At 39.6% G+C, this 19,142-nt stretch overlaps 1 protein-coding gene across 34 annotated transcripts in view; it reads left to right on the top strand.

Annotated features, from left to right (window-relative positions):
* ABI2 (abl interactor 2) overlaps positions 1-19,142 on the top strand; it is a 118,606-nt gene that overhangs the window by 90,207 nt on the left and 9,257 nt on the right. For 18 of the 34 annotated variants that reach the window (XM_059168349.1, XM_059168347.1, XM_059168348.1 and 15 more), the window contains 2 exons: positions 3,314-3,472; positions 16,472-16,558. In XM_059168349.1, coding sequence (XP_059024332.1) covers positions 3,314-3,472; positions 16,472-16,558 — 246 coding nt within the window. The remainder of the gene's footprint in view (positions 1-3,313; positions 3,473-16,471; positions 16,559-19,142) is intronic. The other 16 variants (XM_059168352.1, XM_059168351.1, XM_059168350.1 and 13 more) reach the window with 1 other exon arrangement.

Here is a 19,142-nt window from a genome sequence, read left to right as displayed (position 1 = left end):
GAAAAGCTCTCCATGTAAATGTAAGCGTGGGCTAGTCTTTGATCTATGCACATCTCTGTTAGGCCAGACTGTCTAGTTAAATATGGGAATTCTGTTATGCTCCCGTACCAATGGAGTAAAAATTACAGCTTGAAGTTGGTTGTAGGCCCAGAAGGAACAAATCACTTCCACCCAGGAGTCAACATTTTAGTAATAAAATCATAATTTAATAGGTACTGCTTTGTAGTCTGCACTGAATAAACATTTGTTATATGAGTGGGTAAGTATGGTTTTTATTAACAAAAAGTAAGGTGTAAATGCCTTAATAAGTTATATCAGTATAATCTCTTTTATACAGTCTTCAATTTACCAAGTACTTTTTTCTTTTCTTCTTAAGGTATAATTTACATACAGTAAAATTCATCCTTTTTCTCGTGTATGCGTATGACAAATGTGTACAGTGATATAACTGCAGCCCACCTAGCTTGAAGAAAATCTAGACAATCTAAACAGGAGATGCCTACATGTACTAAATACTCTAAGATCATATAAACTTAGAAAAGAAAAGAAAAGCTGTGGAATGGCCCCATCACGCGCGGATTTCCTCTGTTCTTTGTAGTCCCTCTCCCTCCTACCCCTGGCAGCCCTTTGATCTGGCTTTTTTGGTTTTGTTTTTTTGTCTCTAAAGTTTTGCCTTTGTAAGAATATCACATAAACAGAAGCAAATGGTCTTTTGGGTCTGGCTTTTTGGCACTGGCGCATTTGAGATTCCTTCAGGTTGTTTCACGGCTCCTTGTTTTGCTCCCTTTTATTACCGGCTGGTGTTGTGTCATGTGGGGGCGCCACAGCTTGTTGAGCCCTTCCCCGCGGAGGGACATTGCGATCTTTTCCATTTGGGGGTTATTATGAATAAAATTGACTTGGCGTACACACGCAGACTTTGTGTGAGTGTCGGTTTTCAGTTTGTTTGGGTAAACACCTAGGGAGTAGTAGGCTTGCTGGGTTGTGTGGTGAGTGAGTGATTTTAGGAGAGGCTGTGGGCTGTGTCCCAAAGGGGCTGAGCAGCCTTACCCCACCGCATGGGGTGGGTCTCTGTTGCTCTGCGCACTTGTTAGCACTTGCTATTGTCAGTTTGCTTTTTCTTTTTTTTTTTTTTTAACTTTAGCCATTCTAATAGGTATATAATAGTTTCTTTGTGGTTTTGAGTTTTCCATTTCCCTAATGACTAATGATGTAGAACCTCTTTTCGTGTGGTTCTTTGCCGTCTGTTTATCTTCTTTGATGAAATGTCTCTTTGTTTTGTTCCCCTCCACATACCTTTTGAATTGGATTGTTTTACCAAATTCCTTTATTTCTGAATGTCACTCCTTATTGGTTATATGATTTGGAAATATTTTCTTCCATTTATGACTTAATTTTTTTATTCTCTTAATGATATCTTTCAGAAGGGGAGTTCTTCATTTTGATTGAGTCTATTTCTTTTATGGAGTGTGCTTTCAGTGTCATACCTTCAAACTGGTTACCTTACACAAGGTCAAAGATTTTTTTTTTTCCCTAGAACTTTTAAAGGAATTTTTAAAAAAGATTTTATTTATATATTTGAGAGGGAGAGAGCGAGAGAACATTAGCGGGATAGTTAGGTCTGTGTTAATTAAAGTATAGTTTTTTTGGGACACCTGGATGGCTCAGTTGGTTAAGCTGCTGCCTTCAGCTCAGGTCATGATCCCAGAGTCTTGGGATCGAGGCCCACATCGGGATCCTTGCTCATCAGGGAGCCTGCTTTTCTCTCTGCCTTTGCCTGCCACTCTGCCTGCTTGTGCTTTCTCTCTCTCTCTCTCTCTCTCTGACAAATAAATAAATAAATAAAATTAAAAAAAACAAACAAACACAAAAAACTATAGTTTTGTTTGCTTTTTAGCCCAAAGCAAAGTATTCCTTATTAATGGAATGAATAGAGAGAGTCTTTAATGTTTGTCTTTGAATTACTGAGGACTTATGTGAGATTTTAGACTGGATCTAATTATAGAGAACTCATAATGGTTTAATTATCAGATGCTTTTAACTTGAAGATAGTAGATTTGTATTAGTTTGTTATAGATTGATTACTAAAATGCCAATAATGTATTCTATCTGGTGATTCAAATGACAAAATGTACCTTTTAAACAATCATTTATATATTTTTACATTTTTTATCATTGTTGCAGAGACTTGACAGTAGATTATGTAAAAGCTTGAATACTCCAGATTTTTTAGTACAACAATTGATTTTTAGGTTTTGATGCTATCATATGTAAAATTAAATGATATAGAAGATCTTGAGTACTTTTATAATATTCTTTATATGAATTCACATGAATCCAAGTTGGATAAGGTTACAGAGTTCCTGAAGATCCTTTTCACAGTCAGAGAGAAGACACAAAATCGCCAGAAGTGTTTCCCTTTCTTTTCTCCTTTGCCCTCCAGGTCTTCCTCCCTGCACTTTCTCCTCTTCCCTGTGTCCCTGCTCCCCGGTTCTCCCTCTCTGCCTTCTGCTCCCTCCCCTTCCCTTGTCTCTCTGCCCCTCCTTTCTTGCCTGCTGGAGTGGTCTCTCAAGGGTGCTCCAGGACTCTGTCTGATCTGTCTGTAAGAGTCGGCCTTCAGCTGAATGATTTTAAGTGGAAGTGGAGTCCAGATAAAATTTAGGAACTGGATTGCTTTAGGGAATTGGATAAAGAAAAAATGTCTTTAGTTGGCATTAGCTGTTTAAGTACTCAGCAAAACTGAGTGAAATTGCTAATAAATATTACAGGTTTAGAGATGGTATTACAAATAAGATACATTTTGATTCCCTTTTTTACCTTAGCTTTTTTCTTAATTGTAAATTTCTTAAGCTCTAATTTTAAGACAAAATAATCTAGTGTTGGAGATGGAGATTTTTGATTGAGTAAAGATGTGTTTGATTGGGAATTCTGTCACTTGATGGCTGAAATCCCTTGTTTTCCTTTATACTGACGGCTTTGCCACCTTCAATTCACCGCTCTTATTACTATGATCTCGAATAAGACTGTGTGAAACATTGTTTTTCTTTTGCTGTCCCAAATGGCATTCTTGTTAAGTTTGTTTTTTAAGGGTTTATTTATTTATTTTACAGAGAGAGTTTCCTGCTTTTGCACTTTGATATGGTAGCTGACCAATAACTCTGACCTTGCATGATGTTTAACAGATAGCAATTAAATTAACTAAATATTGTAATTTTTAATAATCTTATTAAGATTCAGGCAGTGTACCTAAAGCATTTCATTGCCTGAGGTAATTATCTTTTAATGACAAATTTATGCTCTGTGCCTTTTCCAGGACATCCTGTTCAGTTCTACAGCATGAACAGACCCGCCTCTCGCCACACTCCCCCAGCAATAGGGGGCTCCTTGCCCTATAGACGCCCTCCTTCCATAACGTCACAGACGAGCCTTCAGAATCAGATGAATGGAGGACCTTTTTATAGCCAGAATCCAGGTTAGATTTTCTTTTTCATTCTGTAGAATATATCCAATTAAAATTTTCAGTTACAGGGGAAAAGCTTTAATTACAAATTACTAGCATATAATAGATGTTAAATACTATTTGTTGAATGAATAGAAGAATGACTACAAGGTTGACTAATGCTGTGTCATCCAGTTTTTTTTTTTTTTAAATCATTATATGGTTTCTGTGTAAAGCGTAGCACTTAATTTTCTGAGCAGAATCTTTGATTGTGTTGGTGATTATTTGCTTTTAAGAATAATATTGTGGTGAATGGTATTTCCTTCTTACTTAACCTGATATTCTTGCTCTGTGAATACCAAATAATGAAAATTGAGGGTTCATGAACAGAGTCTGTAAGTGGTATACTGAAAGGGAAGGGATGTTTTTGAAGCTGTTTTATGCTTGGCAGTTACACTGTTGTACTCAGCTCTCATACGAAACCCTGTGGTGGGGAGGCGAGGGCTTGGACAGGCCAGTCTAGACACTGTAGTCGTCTTCCAGTTGCATCATGCATCCAGAAAAAATTAATCTGGCGCATATTTAATACCACATGTAGTCATTATTTTTGCTTCTTCCCCAGAGAGGATAAGAGCAAATATTAGACTCTCTGACTATTGTGGACATGGTGTATCAACTTACTGTGTTTTTCTGTATTTTTGACCACAGGCCACTAAGCCTGTGTATCTTTAATATTAGGGGACAACCCATTCCATCTTTGATAAGCAATGAACCAGTCTGCTGTGGCTACTACCTTTTGGTGAAACCTTATTCCTTTGGAGTAATGCAGAAGAAACTTGATTCTACTTCTACATAAATGCAGTTTAAAGAATGATTTTATATGTATTCTCTCATTTGATTCTCATAACAATGTGATCATTTTCATCTGCGTTTTGTAGGATGAGAAACTGAGGCTGAAGTGATGTCCCATTAGGATTTGAAATTGGGTCATATACTTTGAAGTTCCGTGTTCTTCTTCACCCTAGCCTCCTTACCTTCAGATTTAAAAGAAAAATCTCTCTGAATCTCCTAGTCTTCTCTTTGGTGGGGGTGAAGGGTGGTGAAGAGGATGTCCGCATCGCGATAGAAAATGCATGAGAGCCAGAGACCTTATCAGTCTTTATACAGCGTTATGCTGGGAATAGTGCTCAGGAAATTCACTGTGGTTTTCTGTGAGATGGAAATCTGGCAGCACTGTTAATATATTTGGTTGAGTTTGAAAGGGCATTATAACATAGGAATTAAAATATGAAACACCCAGTGTCTAGTGCCAAGTCCTCCGAGTATACTAACAGTTTTCTAATGATCCTAAGGGTGCAATAGTTGTTTTCTAATGAGATTATTTCAGAAGCAATTTGATGAAAGAACACTTCGATCAAGGTATAACTGAAACCTCTTTGGTACTCATTGTTTCTTAATAATCTAACCAAAGAAGTAGGAACACAAATTTACCATTCATCATGTCAGCAGATAAGAGGATAACTGAAATAAATAGAGCTAAATGTAAGTTAACAGTTTTTGCCTTAAATATGAGTGTGAAGGGCTTTGGTGGTAAAGAAGTATGTGTAGACACACACACACGTATTTGTACATTTACAGATCTAAACCTAGTTTGGTAAATGTCTTAATTCAGGCTGCTGTCATAAAGTGCCATAGGATGGGTGACCTATAAATAACAGAAATTTATGTCTCACAGTTCTGGAGGCTGAAAGTCATATGAGAGTGCTAACATGGTCAAGTTCTGGGATTCTCTTCTAGGTAGCTGACTTCCATCTTCTTGTATCCCCCCATGATGGAAAAAGAGAGGGAGTTTTCTAGGTCTCCTTTATAAGGGCACGAATTCCATTCTAGAGGGGTCTACCCTCATGACCTAATTGCCTCCTAAAGACCCCACCTCCTCATATCATCACATTAGAATTCCAACATATGAATTTAGGGATGCATAAATATTCAGTCCATAACATTAAAGAATTGATAATGTGGTGTTTAAGTACCGTCTTTGGTAATAGATAATTATATATATATTTAGATAGATAGATATGTATATATATATATATATATATATATTTTTTTTTTAATAAACATATAATGTATTTTTATCCCCAGGGGTACAAGTCTGTGAATCGCCAGGTTCACACATTTCATAGCACTCATCATAGCACATACCCTCCCCAATGTCCATATCCCCCCACCCTCTCCCATCCCCCCTCCCCCCAGCAACCCTCAGTCTGTTTTTTGAGATTGAGTCTTTTATGGTTTGTCTCCCTCCCAATCCCACCTTCTTTCATTTTTTTCTTTTCCTACCCCCAAACCCCCCACATTGCATCTCCACTTCTTCATATGAGGGAGATCATATGATAGTTGTCTTTCTCCGATTGACTTATTTTGCTAAGCATGATACCCTCTAGTTCCATCCACGTTGTTGCAAATGGCAAGATTTCATTTCTTTTGATGGCTGCATAGTATTCCATTGTGTGTATATATACCACATCTTCTTTATCCATTCCTCTGTTGATGGACATCTAGGTTTTTTCCATAGTTTGGCTATTGTGGACATTGCTGCTATAAACATTTGGGTGCATGTGCCCCTTCGGAGCACCATGTTTTTATCTTTAGGATATATACCCAGTAGTGCAATCACTGGGTCATAGGGTAGCTCTATTTTCATTTTTTTGAGGAACCTCCACATGGTTTTCCAGAGTGGTTGTACCAGCTTGCATTCCCACCAACAGTGTAGGAGGGTTCCCCATTCTCCGCATCCTTGCCAGCATCTGTCATTTCTTGACTTGTTAATTTTAGCCATTCTGACTGGTGTGAGGTGATATCTCATTGTGGTTTTGATTTGTATTTCCCTGATGCCGAGTGATGTGGAACATTTTTTCATGTGTCTGTTGGCCATCTGGATGTCGTCTTTGCAGAAATGTCTGTTCATGTCCTCTGCCCATTTCTTTTTTTTTTAAAGATTTTATTTATTTATTTTACAGAAAGAGATGCAGCAAGAGAGGGAACACAAGCAGGGGAACTAGGAGAGGGAAAGCAGGCTTCCGCCGAGCAGGGAGCCTGATGCGGGGCTCGATCCCAGGACGCCGGGATCATGACCCGAGCTGAAGGCAGTCACCCAACGACTGAGACACCCATGCGCCCCCTCTGCCCATTTCTAGATTGGATTATTTGTTCTTTGGGTGTTGAGTTTGCTACACTCTTTATAGATTTTGGACACTAGCCCTTTGTCTGATATGTCGTTTGCAAATAACTTTTCCCATTCTGTCAGTTGTCTTTTGGTTTTGTTCACTGTTTCCTTTGCTGTGCAAAAGCTTTTTTTTTTTTTTTTTAAGATTTTATTTATTTATTTGACAGAAAGGGATCACAAGTAGACAGAGAAGCAGGCAGAGAGAGAGAGGGAAGCAGGCTCCCTGCTGAGCAGAGAGCCCGATGCGGGACTTGATCCCAGGACCCTGAGATCATGACCTGAGCCGAAGGCAGCGGCTTAACCCACTGAGCCACCCAGGCGCCCTGTGCGAAAGCTTTTGATCTTGATGAAATCCCAATAGTTCATTTTTGCCCTTGCTTCCCTTGCCTTTGGCGATGTTCCTAGGAAGACTTTGTTGTGGCTAAGGTCGAAGAGGTTGCTGCCTGTGTTCTCCTCAAGGATTTTGATGGATTCCTGTTTCACATTGAGGTCTTTCATCCATTTTGAGTCTATTTTTATGTCTGGTGTAAGGAGTGGTCCAGTTTCATTCTTCTGCATGTGGCTGTCCAAGTTTCCCAACACCATTTGTTGAAGAGGCTGTCTTTCTTCCATTGGACATTCTTTCCTGCTTTGTCAAAGATTAGTTGACCATAGAGTTGAGGGTCTGTTTCTGGGCTCTCTATTCTGTTCCATTGATCTATGTGTCTGTTTTTATGCCAGTACCATGCTGTCTTGATGATGACAGCTTTGTAATAGAGCTTGAAGTCCGGAATGGTGATGCTACCAACTTTGGCTTTCTTTTTCAATATTCCTTTGGCTATTCGAGGTCTTTTCTGGTTCCATATAAATTTTAGGATTATTTATTCCATTTCTTTGGAAAAAATGGGTGGGATTTTGATAGGGGTTGCATTAAATGTGTAGATTGCTTTAGGTAGCATAGACATTTTCACAATATTCTTCCAATCCAGGAGCATGGAGCATTTTTCCATTTCCTTATGTCTTCCTCAATTTCTTTCATGAGTACTTTATAGTTTTCTGGGTATAGATTCTTTGTCTCTTTGGTTAGGTTTATTCCTAGGTATCTTATGGTTTAGGGTGCAACTGTAAATGGGATTGACTCCTTAATTTCTCTTTCTTCTGTCTTGTTGTTGGTGTAGAGAAGTGCAACTGATTTCTGTGCATTGATTTTATATCCTGACACTTTACTGAATTCCTGTACAAGTTCTAGCAGTTTTGGAGTGGAGCCTTTTGGGTTTTCTACATATAGTATCATATCATCAGCAAAGAGTGATAGTTTGACTTCTTCTTTGCCGATTTGGATGCCTTTAATTTCTTTTTGTTGTCTGATTGCTGAGGCTAGGACTTCTAGTACAATTTGAATAGCAGTGGCGCTAATGGACATCCCTGCCGTGTTCCTGACCTTAGCTGAAAAGCTTTCAGTTTTTCTCCATTGAGAATGATATTTGCGGTGGGTTTTTCATAGATAGCTTTGATAATATTGAGGTATGTGCCCTCTATCCCTGCACTTTGAAGAGTTTTGATCAAGAAAGGATGCTGTACTTTGTCAAATGCTTTTTCAGCATCTATTGAGAGTATCATATCGTTCTTGTTCTTTCTTTTATTGATGTGTTGTATCACACTGTCTGATTTGCGGATGTTGAACCAACCTTGCGGCCCTGGAATAAATCCCACTTGGTCGTGGTGGATAATCTTTTTAATGTACTGTTGGATCCTATTGGCTAGTATTTTGATGAGAATTTTTGCATCTGTGTTCATCAAGGATAGTGGTCTGTAATTCTCTTTTTTGATGGGATCCTAGTCTGGTTTTGGGATCAAGGTGATGCTGGCCTCATAAAACGAGTTTGGAAGTTTTCCTTCTGTTTCTATTTTTTGGAACAGTTTCAGGAGAATAGGTATTAATTCTTCTTCAAATGTTTGGTAGAATTCCCCTGGGAAGCCGTCTGGCCCTGGGCTTTTGTTTGTTTGGAGATTTTTTTTTTTTAAAGATTTTTATTATTTATTTGACAGAGAACACAAGTAGGCAGAGAGGCAGGCAGAGAGAGAGAGAGAGAGAAGCAGGCTCTGCACTGAGCAGAGCCCGATGCGGAGCTCGATCCCAGGGTCCTAGGATCATGACCCGGGCCAAAGGCAGAGGCTTTAACCCGCTGAGCCACCCAGGCGCCCCTGTTTGGAGATTTTTGATGACTGTTTCAATCTCCTTACTGGTTATAGGTCTGTTCATGTTTTCTATTTCTTCCTGGTTCAGTTGTGGTAGTTTATATGTCTCTAGAAATGTATCCATTTCTTCCAGATTGTCGAATTTGTTGGCGTAGAGTTGCTCATAGTATGTTCTTATAGTTGTTTGTGTTTCTTTGGTGTTGGTTTTGATCTCTCCTCTTTCATTCATGATTTTATTTATTTGGGTCCTTTCTCTTTTCTTTTTCATAAGTCTGGCCAGGAATTTGTCCAATCTTATTAATTCTTTCAAAGAACCAGCTCCTAGTTTCGTTGATTTGTTCTATTGTTTTTTAGTTTCTATTTTATTGATTTCTGCTCTGATCTTTATGATTTCTCTTCTCCTGCTGGGTTTAGGCTTTCTTTGTTGTTCTTTCTCCAGCTCCTTTAAGTGTAGGGTTAGTTTGTGTATTTGAGACCTTTCTTGTTTCTTGAGAAAGACATGTACTGCTATATATTTTCCTCTCAGGACTGCCTTTGTTGTGTCCCACAGATTTTGAACCGTTGTGTTTTCATTATCATTTGTTTCCATGAATTTTTTCAATTCTTCTTTAATTTCCTGGTTGACCCATTCATTTTTTAGAAGGATAATTTTAGTCTCCATATATTTGGGTTCTTTCTAAATTTCCTCTCGGGATTGAGTTCTAGCTTCAGAGCATTGTGGTCTGAAAATATGCAGGGAATGATCCCAATCTTTTGATACCAGTTGAGACCTGATTTAGGACCACGGATGTGATCTATTCTGGAGAATGTTCCATGTACACTAGAGAAGAATGTCTATTCTGTTGCTTTGGGATGGAATGTTCTGAATATACCTGTGATGTCCATCTGGTCCAGTGTGTCATTTAAGGCCTTTATTTCCTTGTTGATCTTTTGCTTAGATGATCTGTCAATTTCAGTGAGGGGAATGTTAAAGTCCCCTACTATTATTGTATTATTGTCGATGTAGTTCTTTGATTTTGTTATTACTTGGTTTATATAGTTGGCTGCTCCCATGTTAGGGGCATAGATATTTAAAATTGTTAGATTTTCTTGTTGGACAGTCCCTTTGAGTATGATATAGTGTCCTTCCTCATCTCTTATTATAGTCTTTGGCTTAAAATCTAATTGATCTCATAGAAGGATTGCCACCCCAGCTTTCTTCTGATGTCCATTAGCATGGTACATTGTTTTCCTCCTCCTCACTTTAAATCTGGAGGTGTCTTCAGGTGTAAAATGAGTTTCTTGTAGGCAGCATGTTGATGGGTTTTGTTTTTTCATCCATTCTGATACCCCGTGTCTTTTGATTGGGGCATTTAGCCCATTAACATTCAGGGTAACTATTGAGAGATATGAATTTAGTGCTATTGTATTGCCTGTAAGGTGACTGTTACTGTATATTGTCTCTGTTTCTTTCTGATCTACTACTTTTAGGGTCTCTCTTTGCTTAGAGGACCCCTTTCAATATTTCCTGTAGAGCTGGTTTGGTGTTTGCAAATTCTTTCAGTTTTTGTTTGTCCTGGAAGCCTTTTATCTCTCCTTCTATTTTCAATGATAGTCTAGCTGGATATAGTATTCTTGGCTGCATGTTTTTCTCGTTTAGTACTCTGAATATATCATGCCAGTTCTTTCCAGCCTGCCAGGTCTCTGTGGATAGGTCCACTGCCAATCTAATGTTTTTACCCTTGTATGTTACAGACTTCTTTTCCCAGGCTGCTTTCAGGATTTTCTCTTTGTTGCTAAGACTTGTAAATTTTACTATCAGGTGACGAGGTGTGGACCTATTTTTATTGATTTTTGAGGGGCGTTCTTAGCATCTCCTGGTTTTTTATGTTTGTTCCCTTTGCCATATTAGGAAAATTCTCTACAATAATTCTCTCCAATATACCTTCTGCTCCCCTCTCTCTCCTTCTTCTGGAATCCCAATTATTCTAATATTGTGTCATCTTATGGTATCACTTATCTCTCAAATTCTCTCCTCATGGTTCGGTATTTGTTTGTCTCTCTTTTGCTCAGCTTCTTTATTCTCTATCATTTGGTCTTCTATGTCACCAATTCTTTCTTCTGCCTCATTTATCCTAGCAGTAAGAGCCTCCATTTTTGATTGCACTTCATTAATAGCTTTTTTTATTTCAACTTGGTTAGGTTTTAGTTCTTTTATTTTCCCAGAAAGGGCTTTTATTTCTCTGGAGAGGGTTTCTCTAATATCTTCTATGCCTTTTTTGAGCCTGGGTAGAACCTTGAGAATCGTCATTCTGAACTCTAGATCTGTCATATTAGCAATGTCTGTATTGATTAGGTCCCCCAGCCTTCAGTACTGCCTCTTATTCTTTTTCCTCTGGTGAGTTTTTCCGCCTTGTCATTTTGTCCAGATAAGATTTGCTTTCTCCTCCTCTGGAATTCCGCTGTTCTCCTTGGTGAGTGAAGTTGTTCTTGGCTGGGTTTCTTGTGGATCTTCTGGGGGAGGGGCCTGGTGTAGTGATTCTCAAGTGTCTTTGCCCCAGGCGGAATTGCACCGCCCTTACCAGGGGCCGGCCTGAGTAATCCGCTGGGGTTTGCTTTCGGGAGCTTTTGTTCCCTGAGCGCTTTCCGTAGAGTTCCGGAGGACGGGAATGAAGATGGCGGCCTCCCAGTCTCCCGCCCAGAGGAGCGGAGAGCTCGGGGTCCGCTCCTTAGGGTGCCCTCAGAGAACAGCACCCAACTGCCCCCGTCTCCCTGGCCTCTGGTTGCGCTTGTAGGAAAGCTCACTGGGAGCTCACTCCTCGGCTCTGTCTCTGTAGCCGGCTTCCCCGCTCTACTACCTGCGAGCTCTGCGACACTCAGACACCCCCGGTCCTTCTCTGACCCCGCGGGACGTGGGGTTATGCTGACCCCGCGGGGGCTTTCTTCTGGTTTAGCCTCTGGAGTGATGTCCCTTCGTGGAGCAGAGTTTTAAAAGTCCCGATTTTGTGCTCCGCTGCTCCGCCGCTTGCCGGGAGCCAGCCCCTCCCGCCGCGGTCTATCTTCCTGACCCTTTGGATTCACTTCTCCGCTGGTCATACCTTTTAGAAAGTGATCGATTTTGTTTCTAGAATTGTTGTTGTTCTTCTCTTCGATTGCCCATTGGATTTGCAGGTGTTTGCAGTGGTTAGATAAGCGTCTAGCTGATCTCCTGCTACCTGATGTCGTCGCAGCCTGCTGCTTCTCCGCCATCTTGGCTCCTCTCTAGATAATCCTATATTTTATTGCTACAGTTCCTTACAGCAAAGACTAAAAAATCTAATTCATAAAGTGAAATGTTGTTTCTAAGAAATGTGACTGTATATAGGTGTATGAGAGAGGGATTTGTGAACGAGTATAGTGTTTTACACAGGGAAAATGTCAAGGTTTACCCATTGAATGTTGTGAAAACAACTACAAGGAAACTGAAAAAATAACATTGGGTTGGTGGTATTGCAGAAGAGAAGCCAATAACATATATCCTCTAAATGCAAGTTAAGTTACAACATTACCATAAATTTCCAGAAGAATACAGATATGGTAAGGCTTTAGCAAAGTAGGAATAAAGAGCAGTCGCAAGAAGCATTTTTCAAATCCTTATATTAGGCAGTCTTTAGGATTTGTTAGAGAATCCTTACTCTTTTTATTTTATTTTTTTAAGAATGCTTACTGTAATGAGAGCAAAAAAGCCAGAAAACAACTGAAAAGTGTAATATTCTCAAATGACCAAGTAAGCCAGATAGACCCTTAACAGTGATTATTAACACAAGCTGTGTTTTTAAACTTTGTGTTAATTTGCTGCTTTTTCTTAGCATAACATCTTGTGATTTTTTTTTTTTTTTTGCTTGGAAAGGAATAACAACAATGATCCAATTCTTTTAACCCTTCTGAAACTACAGAACTGATAATTATTTGGTAAAAAGCCTCCTTACTCAGTATGATGAGTTCAGTTCACTTTTAAATACTCCCTGCTGTTCATGTTTAGGAAATGTTTCACTCTTAAAATGAATTGCTCAAATATTTTTCTTTACTGTAATGTAAAATATAAGTACCTAAATTTGAATGCACTCTCAGATGTCTATAACCTCCAAAGGTAGTAGTCTTTTCTTTAAAAAAAAAAAAAAAGATTTATTTATTTATTTTAGGGACTGCGTTGGGGGGAGGGGGAAAAGGAGAGAGAAACTTAAGCAGACTCTGCACTCAGTGCAACCCTGAGATCATGACGAGCTGAAACCCAGATTCGGACACTTAACTCACTGCATCACCCAGGTGCCCCATTGGTATCCTTTAATGGTTTTAGAAGTAGTATTCATTTAGAACATTTAGAGTGTTCATTTTGTCTCATTTTCTCAGAGTATTTACAAATCTGTAGAAATAAGCTGTAAAATTCCAAGTTATTTTTCAAAACGTTTTGAAGTAGACATTTTGAAACAATAAGCCTCAAAGATTGTGCTCCACAGGATTTCATAAATAACCAGGAAGGTCATGTTCCGAAGGTCTGTATAGTTCATCAGCACAGACTCTTCCTCTAAGTGTGGTTGCTTGCAGAGCCTTTACTATGTACATACCTACTTGTTACTCTGTGTAGAACTTAAGACCTCTCTAAAACTGCAGTCATCTGGTTATGTTACTTGTTACTTGTTACTCTGTGTAGAACTTAAGACCTCTCTAAAACTGCAGTCATCTGGTGAGGCCTTGTCTTCACATTAACATCTTAGTATGTATTGTGAACATAAAACTCCCAAGTCTAAGTTTGGAGATCTTTTGGTGGCTTTAGGGAAAGGGTCTTGTCAAATGAAGAATCATCTTAATGAAGTGGAGTGTAAAACAAGTGTCTGGTTACTTCTCTTCCCTGTTCATGAGATGCTAGGTCTAGAACCAAATAATGCAGATGATGATTCTCATCAAAATCCTGCTTCAGTCTTCTAGAATGGCTTGTTTTCAGCTCAGCTCTAAGGAAAATAAGTCTAAAGTAGGATGTTGTGTTTCACAGGAGTTCTGGTAGATAAAATCTTAATGCGGTCCAGAAAGAAAATGCTGTGGTATCGAAATTAATTTGGATCATCACATTAAATTTTTGCCCTGGGGGAAAATAGTAGTATTTGGGGTGACCTTTGTAAACTCCATTTGGAACTGAATTTTTTTTAAAAGATTTTATTTATTTATTTATCTGACAGAGAGAGAGAGAGAGAGAGAGAGAGAGGAGAGAGCGCGAGAGAGATCACAAGTAGGCAGACAGAGAGAGAGAGAGGAGGAAGCAGGCTCCCTGCTGAGCAGAGAGCCTGATGTGGGGCTCGATCCCAGGACCCTGAGATCATGACCTGAGCTGAAGGCAGAGGCTTAACCCACTGAATCACCCAGGTTCCCCTGGAACTGAATTTTTTAAACATGGTCTAGCTTTGAGAAAAGTCCAACTTGTTTTGTTATGAAGTAAATGTTTTTTAGGAAGATTTGGGATTGGTTTTTACCTGGGCTGTTGTTGGTGGACTTCTTAAAACCATATGATTTCAGATTTTCACTTTCAGAACTAGAAAAGAAATAGAACATACTCATCTTAAAAAATAATAATACACTTGATCTACCTATAAGAAGACTGTTCTGAGTTAAACACCTAATCATTCTGGTTTAGCTGAGCACCAGAAGGTCATTAAAAAAAAAAAAAAAAAGGTTGAGAAATAGTGACTGAAGTGGGGCATTCCCTACTTTTCTGTTATGGGACTGTTGGTAACAGAAGAGGAACATTTTCATCTTATTTGATGGGACCATACACCCAATAAATAGTTTTCTAGAATACCAGTTGCTGTCTCCTTCTATCAGTTTTGTCTCTGCTACTTCTATGTTCATTATGTCATCTTCTTCCTCCAAGTTACACAGGGTATTGGGAACATACCAGCAATTGTTCCAAGCCTCTGTGAGGGGGAGACAAGGCACCAAAGGGTTTACTACCAAGAAGTATGACCTTAGGGAAAAACCTAATCAAAAGTTACCTTTTAAGAAAGGTACTTGTTTCTAGGGTTATTCTACTCTGTCCCTTACAGCTAGATACTCTTCAGTGATAATAGCTTAACTCTTGTCTGTATATCACGTATGTCTCCTAGCTACCAAGTATACTTTTTTCATACTAATATATTACTAAGTTTTCTTCTCTTCTCTGCGTTTATGCTGTATTGAGTTTTTTTTTGTTTGTTTGTTTTTGTTTTTTTTGTTTTTTTTTTGGTGACAGGTCCTAGGTTAGGCATTCTGCATGCATTAGTTTTTGGTTTTTGTTGTTTTTAAATCTTTGCATCCGCTCTGTGAAGTAAACCACCTTTTTTCATCACATTTATGGATTAGGGCCAAAGAAATGATTACTAGGTGTTTAACAACAAGGAAATGGCGAATCAGGTGTTTGATGCTGGGTGACTTTGAAGTCCAGTCTCTCACCACTGAGCACTCTGTCCCCTAAGGCACTTCCCTAGTTCCTGTCTACCTACTTACTTGTCCAGGTGTGTACTGGTCATGCTGTTCTAGACCTGTCAGCCTCTGCCCCTCACTTGGGTTTCGTCTGGTCTTTCTCTTCTCTGCTTGTTGAACTCCTTTTCTTCTAGTGCCCACTCAGAGAGTGTTTCTGTGTGGCCTTCCCTACAAATACCTGCCCCCACCCCAGCATCCCCATGCCGCCTCTCCCAGCACAGCCCCCTGCAGCGGATTGCCACAAACATTGCTGGGCTCAGGTTATGTTCTTTTGTATCTCCGGTTAGAATATGAGACCTTTGAGGGCAGTGACTCTTTCATCTTTTCAGTTGTATTAGTCTTAACTGTAATTTGAGTTAATAAAGGTGTTTTCTTTTCTTAAGAAGATACATACTGTGCTTTACACTCATTCTGAAGGAAAGCATAACTGTAGAATTAATCTTGGGCTATTGTTTCGTACGTACCAGGTTTATTTATTTACATACATTAAACATTCGTTGTAGGCTGACTAGTGCTATGCACTGTACCAGGCGTTTGCGATAGAGGCAAAGACACGTTGGGGAGGAGAGAGTGATTTGAATGAGTCCGGTGTGTTTTGGTATGAATTGGAATTGTCATGACACAGATCTAACTCTCAGAATGGCTTGATACTGGCTTCCTAGCAGAGTGCTTGCCACTTACTAGAAAGTCAGTAAATATTTAATTAATGAATGAAGAACCAATTAATTTGCCTGTTAATTAAGTAATGGAAAGTATAAATTTAGGATGTTGGGATGCAATTTTTTTTCCTGGTGTTGAGCATTTAAACTTGTAACCTTTAAAATCCTGAAAACCAAATTATTCATGATAATCTGCAGAAATTCTTTGAGAAAACATGTTGTTAGTGATGTGACAAGATCAGTTTGGTATTACATGTTAGAATAGATCTGTATATAAGAAATGCTTCCTGTTACAATTTTTAGAACTTTCTTTAAACTCCCCCAATACTTTTTTTGTGTTAATGCATTATCCCTCAAAAGAGGGCCTTTAAGATAGCTTAAAAATATTTGTACCTACGGGTTTCCCTCCTTATACGTTTGTTTTCTTGTATTATTAGCCTTTCCTTTTAATGTGACTCGCCCTGACCCCTTACCCTCCGCACCTTTTTGTTTCCGCAGTATCTCTGGCTCCTCCTCCTCCCTCCGTCCTACAGGTAACTCCTCAGTTACCTTTAATGGGATTTGTGGCCAGAGTCCAAGACAATAGTAAGTGTATGTCTTCTTTATGCTGTAGATCAGATTATAGGCATAAAATGTCATTTATATATAATTGGCTGAATAGTCCTTCGTTCACTGAGAGTTCACATATTTGCATATTCTGGGCAAGTTCCTGGGTGAGCAGCTAGTGTGATAAAATAATTAAGATGAAGTTCTTTGCTTTCAGATAACTTAAAATCTGGTAGTGAAGATGAGACAAGAATAAAATAAAGCCCATCTAAGAAAAGAAAGACCACATCTAACCAAGGAGATGCTCCTTAGTCCCCCAGATAGCCCGTCTATTTATATGCATTGCTCAGACAGCTAGTAGCCTCGTTTGCTGTCACTGGAGTCGCAGGGTCTGGTGGCCGGGCTTGAGAATCTTCCTCCAGTCTTGTGATTCCAGGTGTAAAAATGGCCATGCCATGGTAGGTCTCAGGGGACCAAATGGCCAGTCTTTCTCTCCTAGGAGGCCTCATAGATTGGCAATGAATTTCCATCGGCCTGTAGTCTGGGGTCGAGACATGCAGGACCAGATAACTAATTTCACTGACCCATTCGGTCGTCTTCTAGGAAAGCATTAAGGAAGCTCAGGAGACTGATGTCTCCAAAGCAGGAGGCCTGTGTCACACTCAGTGAGGAACTGCTGTTACAGAGACCAGTGAAATAGGCCATAAGATGAATTCTTTTCCGGGGAGAGGTCTGTGCAAGGAGCCCACATCACAGTCACACAGTTGCACGATGGGCATGGAATCTGAGCCAGGCGTTTCCATTAATGAAAAGTTTCATGCCATCAGTACGATGAAGCCCAGAGTATGCATCTCATAACAGGGGTGGCCTGACCAGAGGGGTACACATATTTGCACTGTGTTGCTTAGGCACACAGATGGGCGTTGCTGATACCAGAATGGGAGCTCGTAGGAGAGCAGGAATTTTCGGTGGTTCTGTTGGCTGACTGTTTCCCCTGCACTTAGAGAAGCATCTGACACAAAGCAGACACTTTAGTCCCTGGTTTGTTGTTGTTGTTGTTTTGTTTTGGGGGGATTGATTTTTTTATTTGTTTGTTTTTTGTGCTTTTGTATCTAACCAAATGCCCCCTTTTTATGGACACATTTCTTTTTTTTTTTTTTTTTTTTTTTTCTTTTAAGATTTTATTTATTTATTTGACAGAGATCACAAGTAGTCAGAGAGGCAGGCAGAGAGAGAGAGGAGGAAGCAGGCTCCCTGCTGAGCAGAGAGCCCGATGTGGGACTCGATCCCAGGACCCTGAGATCATGACCCGAGCCGAAGGCAGCAGCTTAACCCACTGAGCCACCCAGGCGCCCTATGGACACATTTCTTTGTTGCATTTTAAGTGGTTAGAATCCTGGCCCACTTGCCTGAGGGCTCACGGCCTCTTGCAGGTGCTTTTGCATTTCTGCTCCCTTCTGAAAATAGTCTGACTTCCGCTAATTGGAAGGTAAACCAAGGAGCACCTCCAGTGTTCAGCAGTGTGATTGCCTTTTGGAATAGTCTTTTCTTTCTTTCCACAGTCACATATATTTCTCCCCTACAAAATGTAGAAAAATAAGAAAACTTTGTTTATGAGGTGAGCTGTGGCTGATTTTATGGATACAGCAGGGATTCTGCATTCAAATGGATGTTCTCTTCAAAACATTCACCTTGGAAAGATGTGTACTTGTCTTTTAGAATTATCCTCTTAGTTTTCAGGTGTATTACTTTGAAGATACTCTGGTAGCAGATAGTCTATAGTAAGATTGATACTTGGAAACAGTCTGGAATTACTTGGAACCAGGTATACTGGGCTGAGTGGTGCAGCGCTGATTCTGTTATTCTTAAAATCCTTCTATGGCTCCCCATTGCTCTTTGGATAGAATCCAAACTGTTGGAAGGCCCTTCCTACTTAGTCCTCTTCAGCTTCCTCATGCCTCTTTCTACTGAACTTTGGCCAGTTCCTTGAAAGGTTCCTACTTTCTTACCTTTGTATTTTTTTCTCCCTTCACGTCGGACATGAAGTATCCACCCTCACTCCATCCTGCCCTCTGGCCAGTAACTCTTACTTATTCTTCAGGTTCAGGAAGCCTTTCCTGACCTGTGTAAGAGTTTTGGTCTGCTGCTGTGTTTCTCAGAGTGAGTTACAGCACTTACTGTGTGTAATTACAAGTGAAAATTCCGTTGTCCGTGTCTCTATGACTTTTGCCTACTGCTCTGTCTCAGTGCTGAACATAGTGGCTAGCCATAGCAGGCTCTCAGTTGATGTTTGTTGAATGAGTAATCATGAAATATGACTTTAAAGTTACTGATCTTGTCTCGTAATAGTGTGTCTTTTAAGATAACAGGCATTGAAGTTCAAATTCCTGCTTTTCTACTTACTTAGTGGAGGACTACTTAATCCTGGAAAGCCAGTTTCCACATAAAATGAGGATTAAAATGGTAGGTTATGTCAGTCTCATTAACTCTGAGGCATTATAAGAAATAGTAAAAATGAGCAATGGCAGAATCTTTGAGTAATTTTATAATGTAATTTCTCAAGGTGATTGTTTTGAAAGACAGCGTTCCTTTGGATCTTTGTTTTTATGTAATTGTTTCAAGT

The sequence above is a fragment of the Mustela lutreola genome, chromosome 3 (genome assembly GCF_030435805.1).
Source record: "Mustela lutreola isolate mMusLut2 chromosome 3, mMusLut2.pri, whole genome shotgun sequence".
In the NCBI taxonomy this organism is placed as follows: Eukaryota; Metazoa; Chordata; class Mammalia; order Carnivora; family Mustelidae; genus Mustela; species Mustela lutreola.
This window is presented reverse-complemented; position numbering and strand designations above follow the sequence as displayed.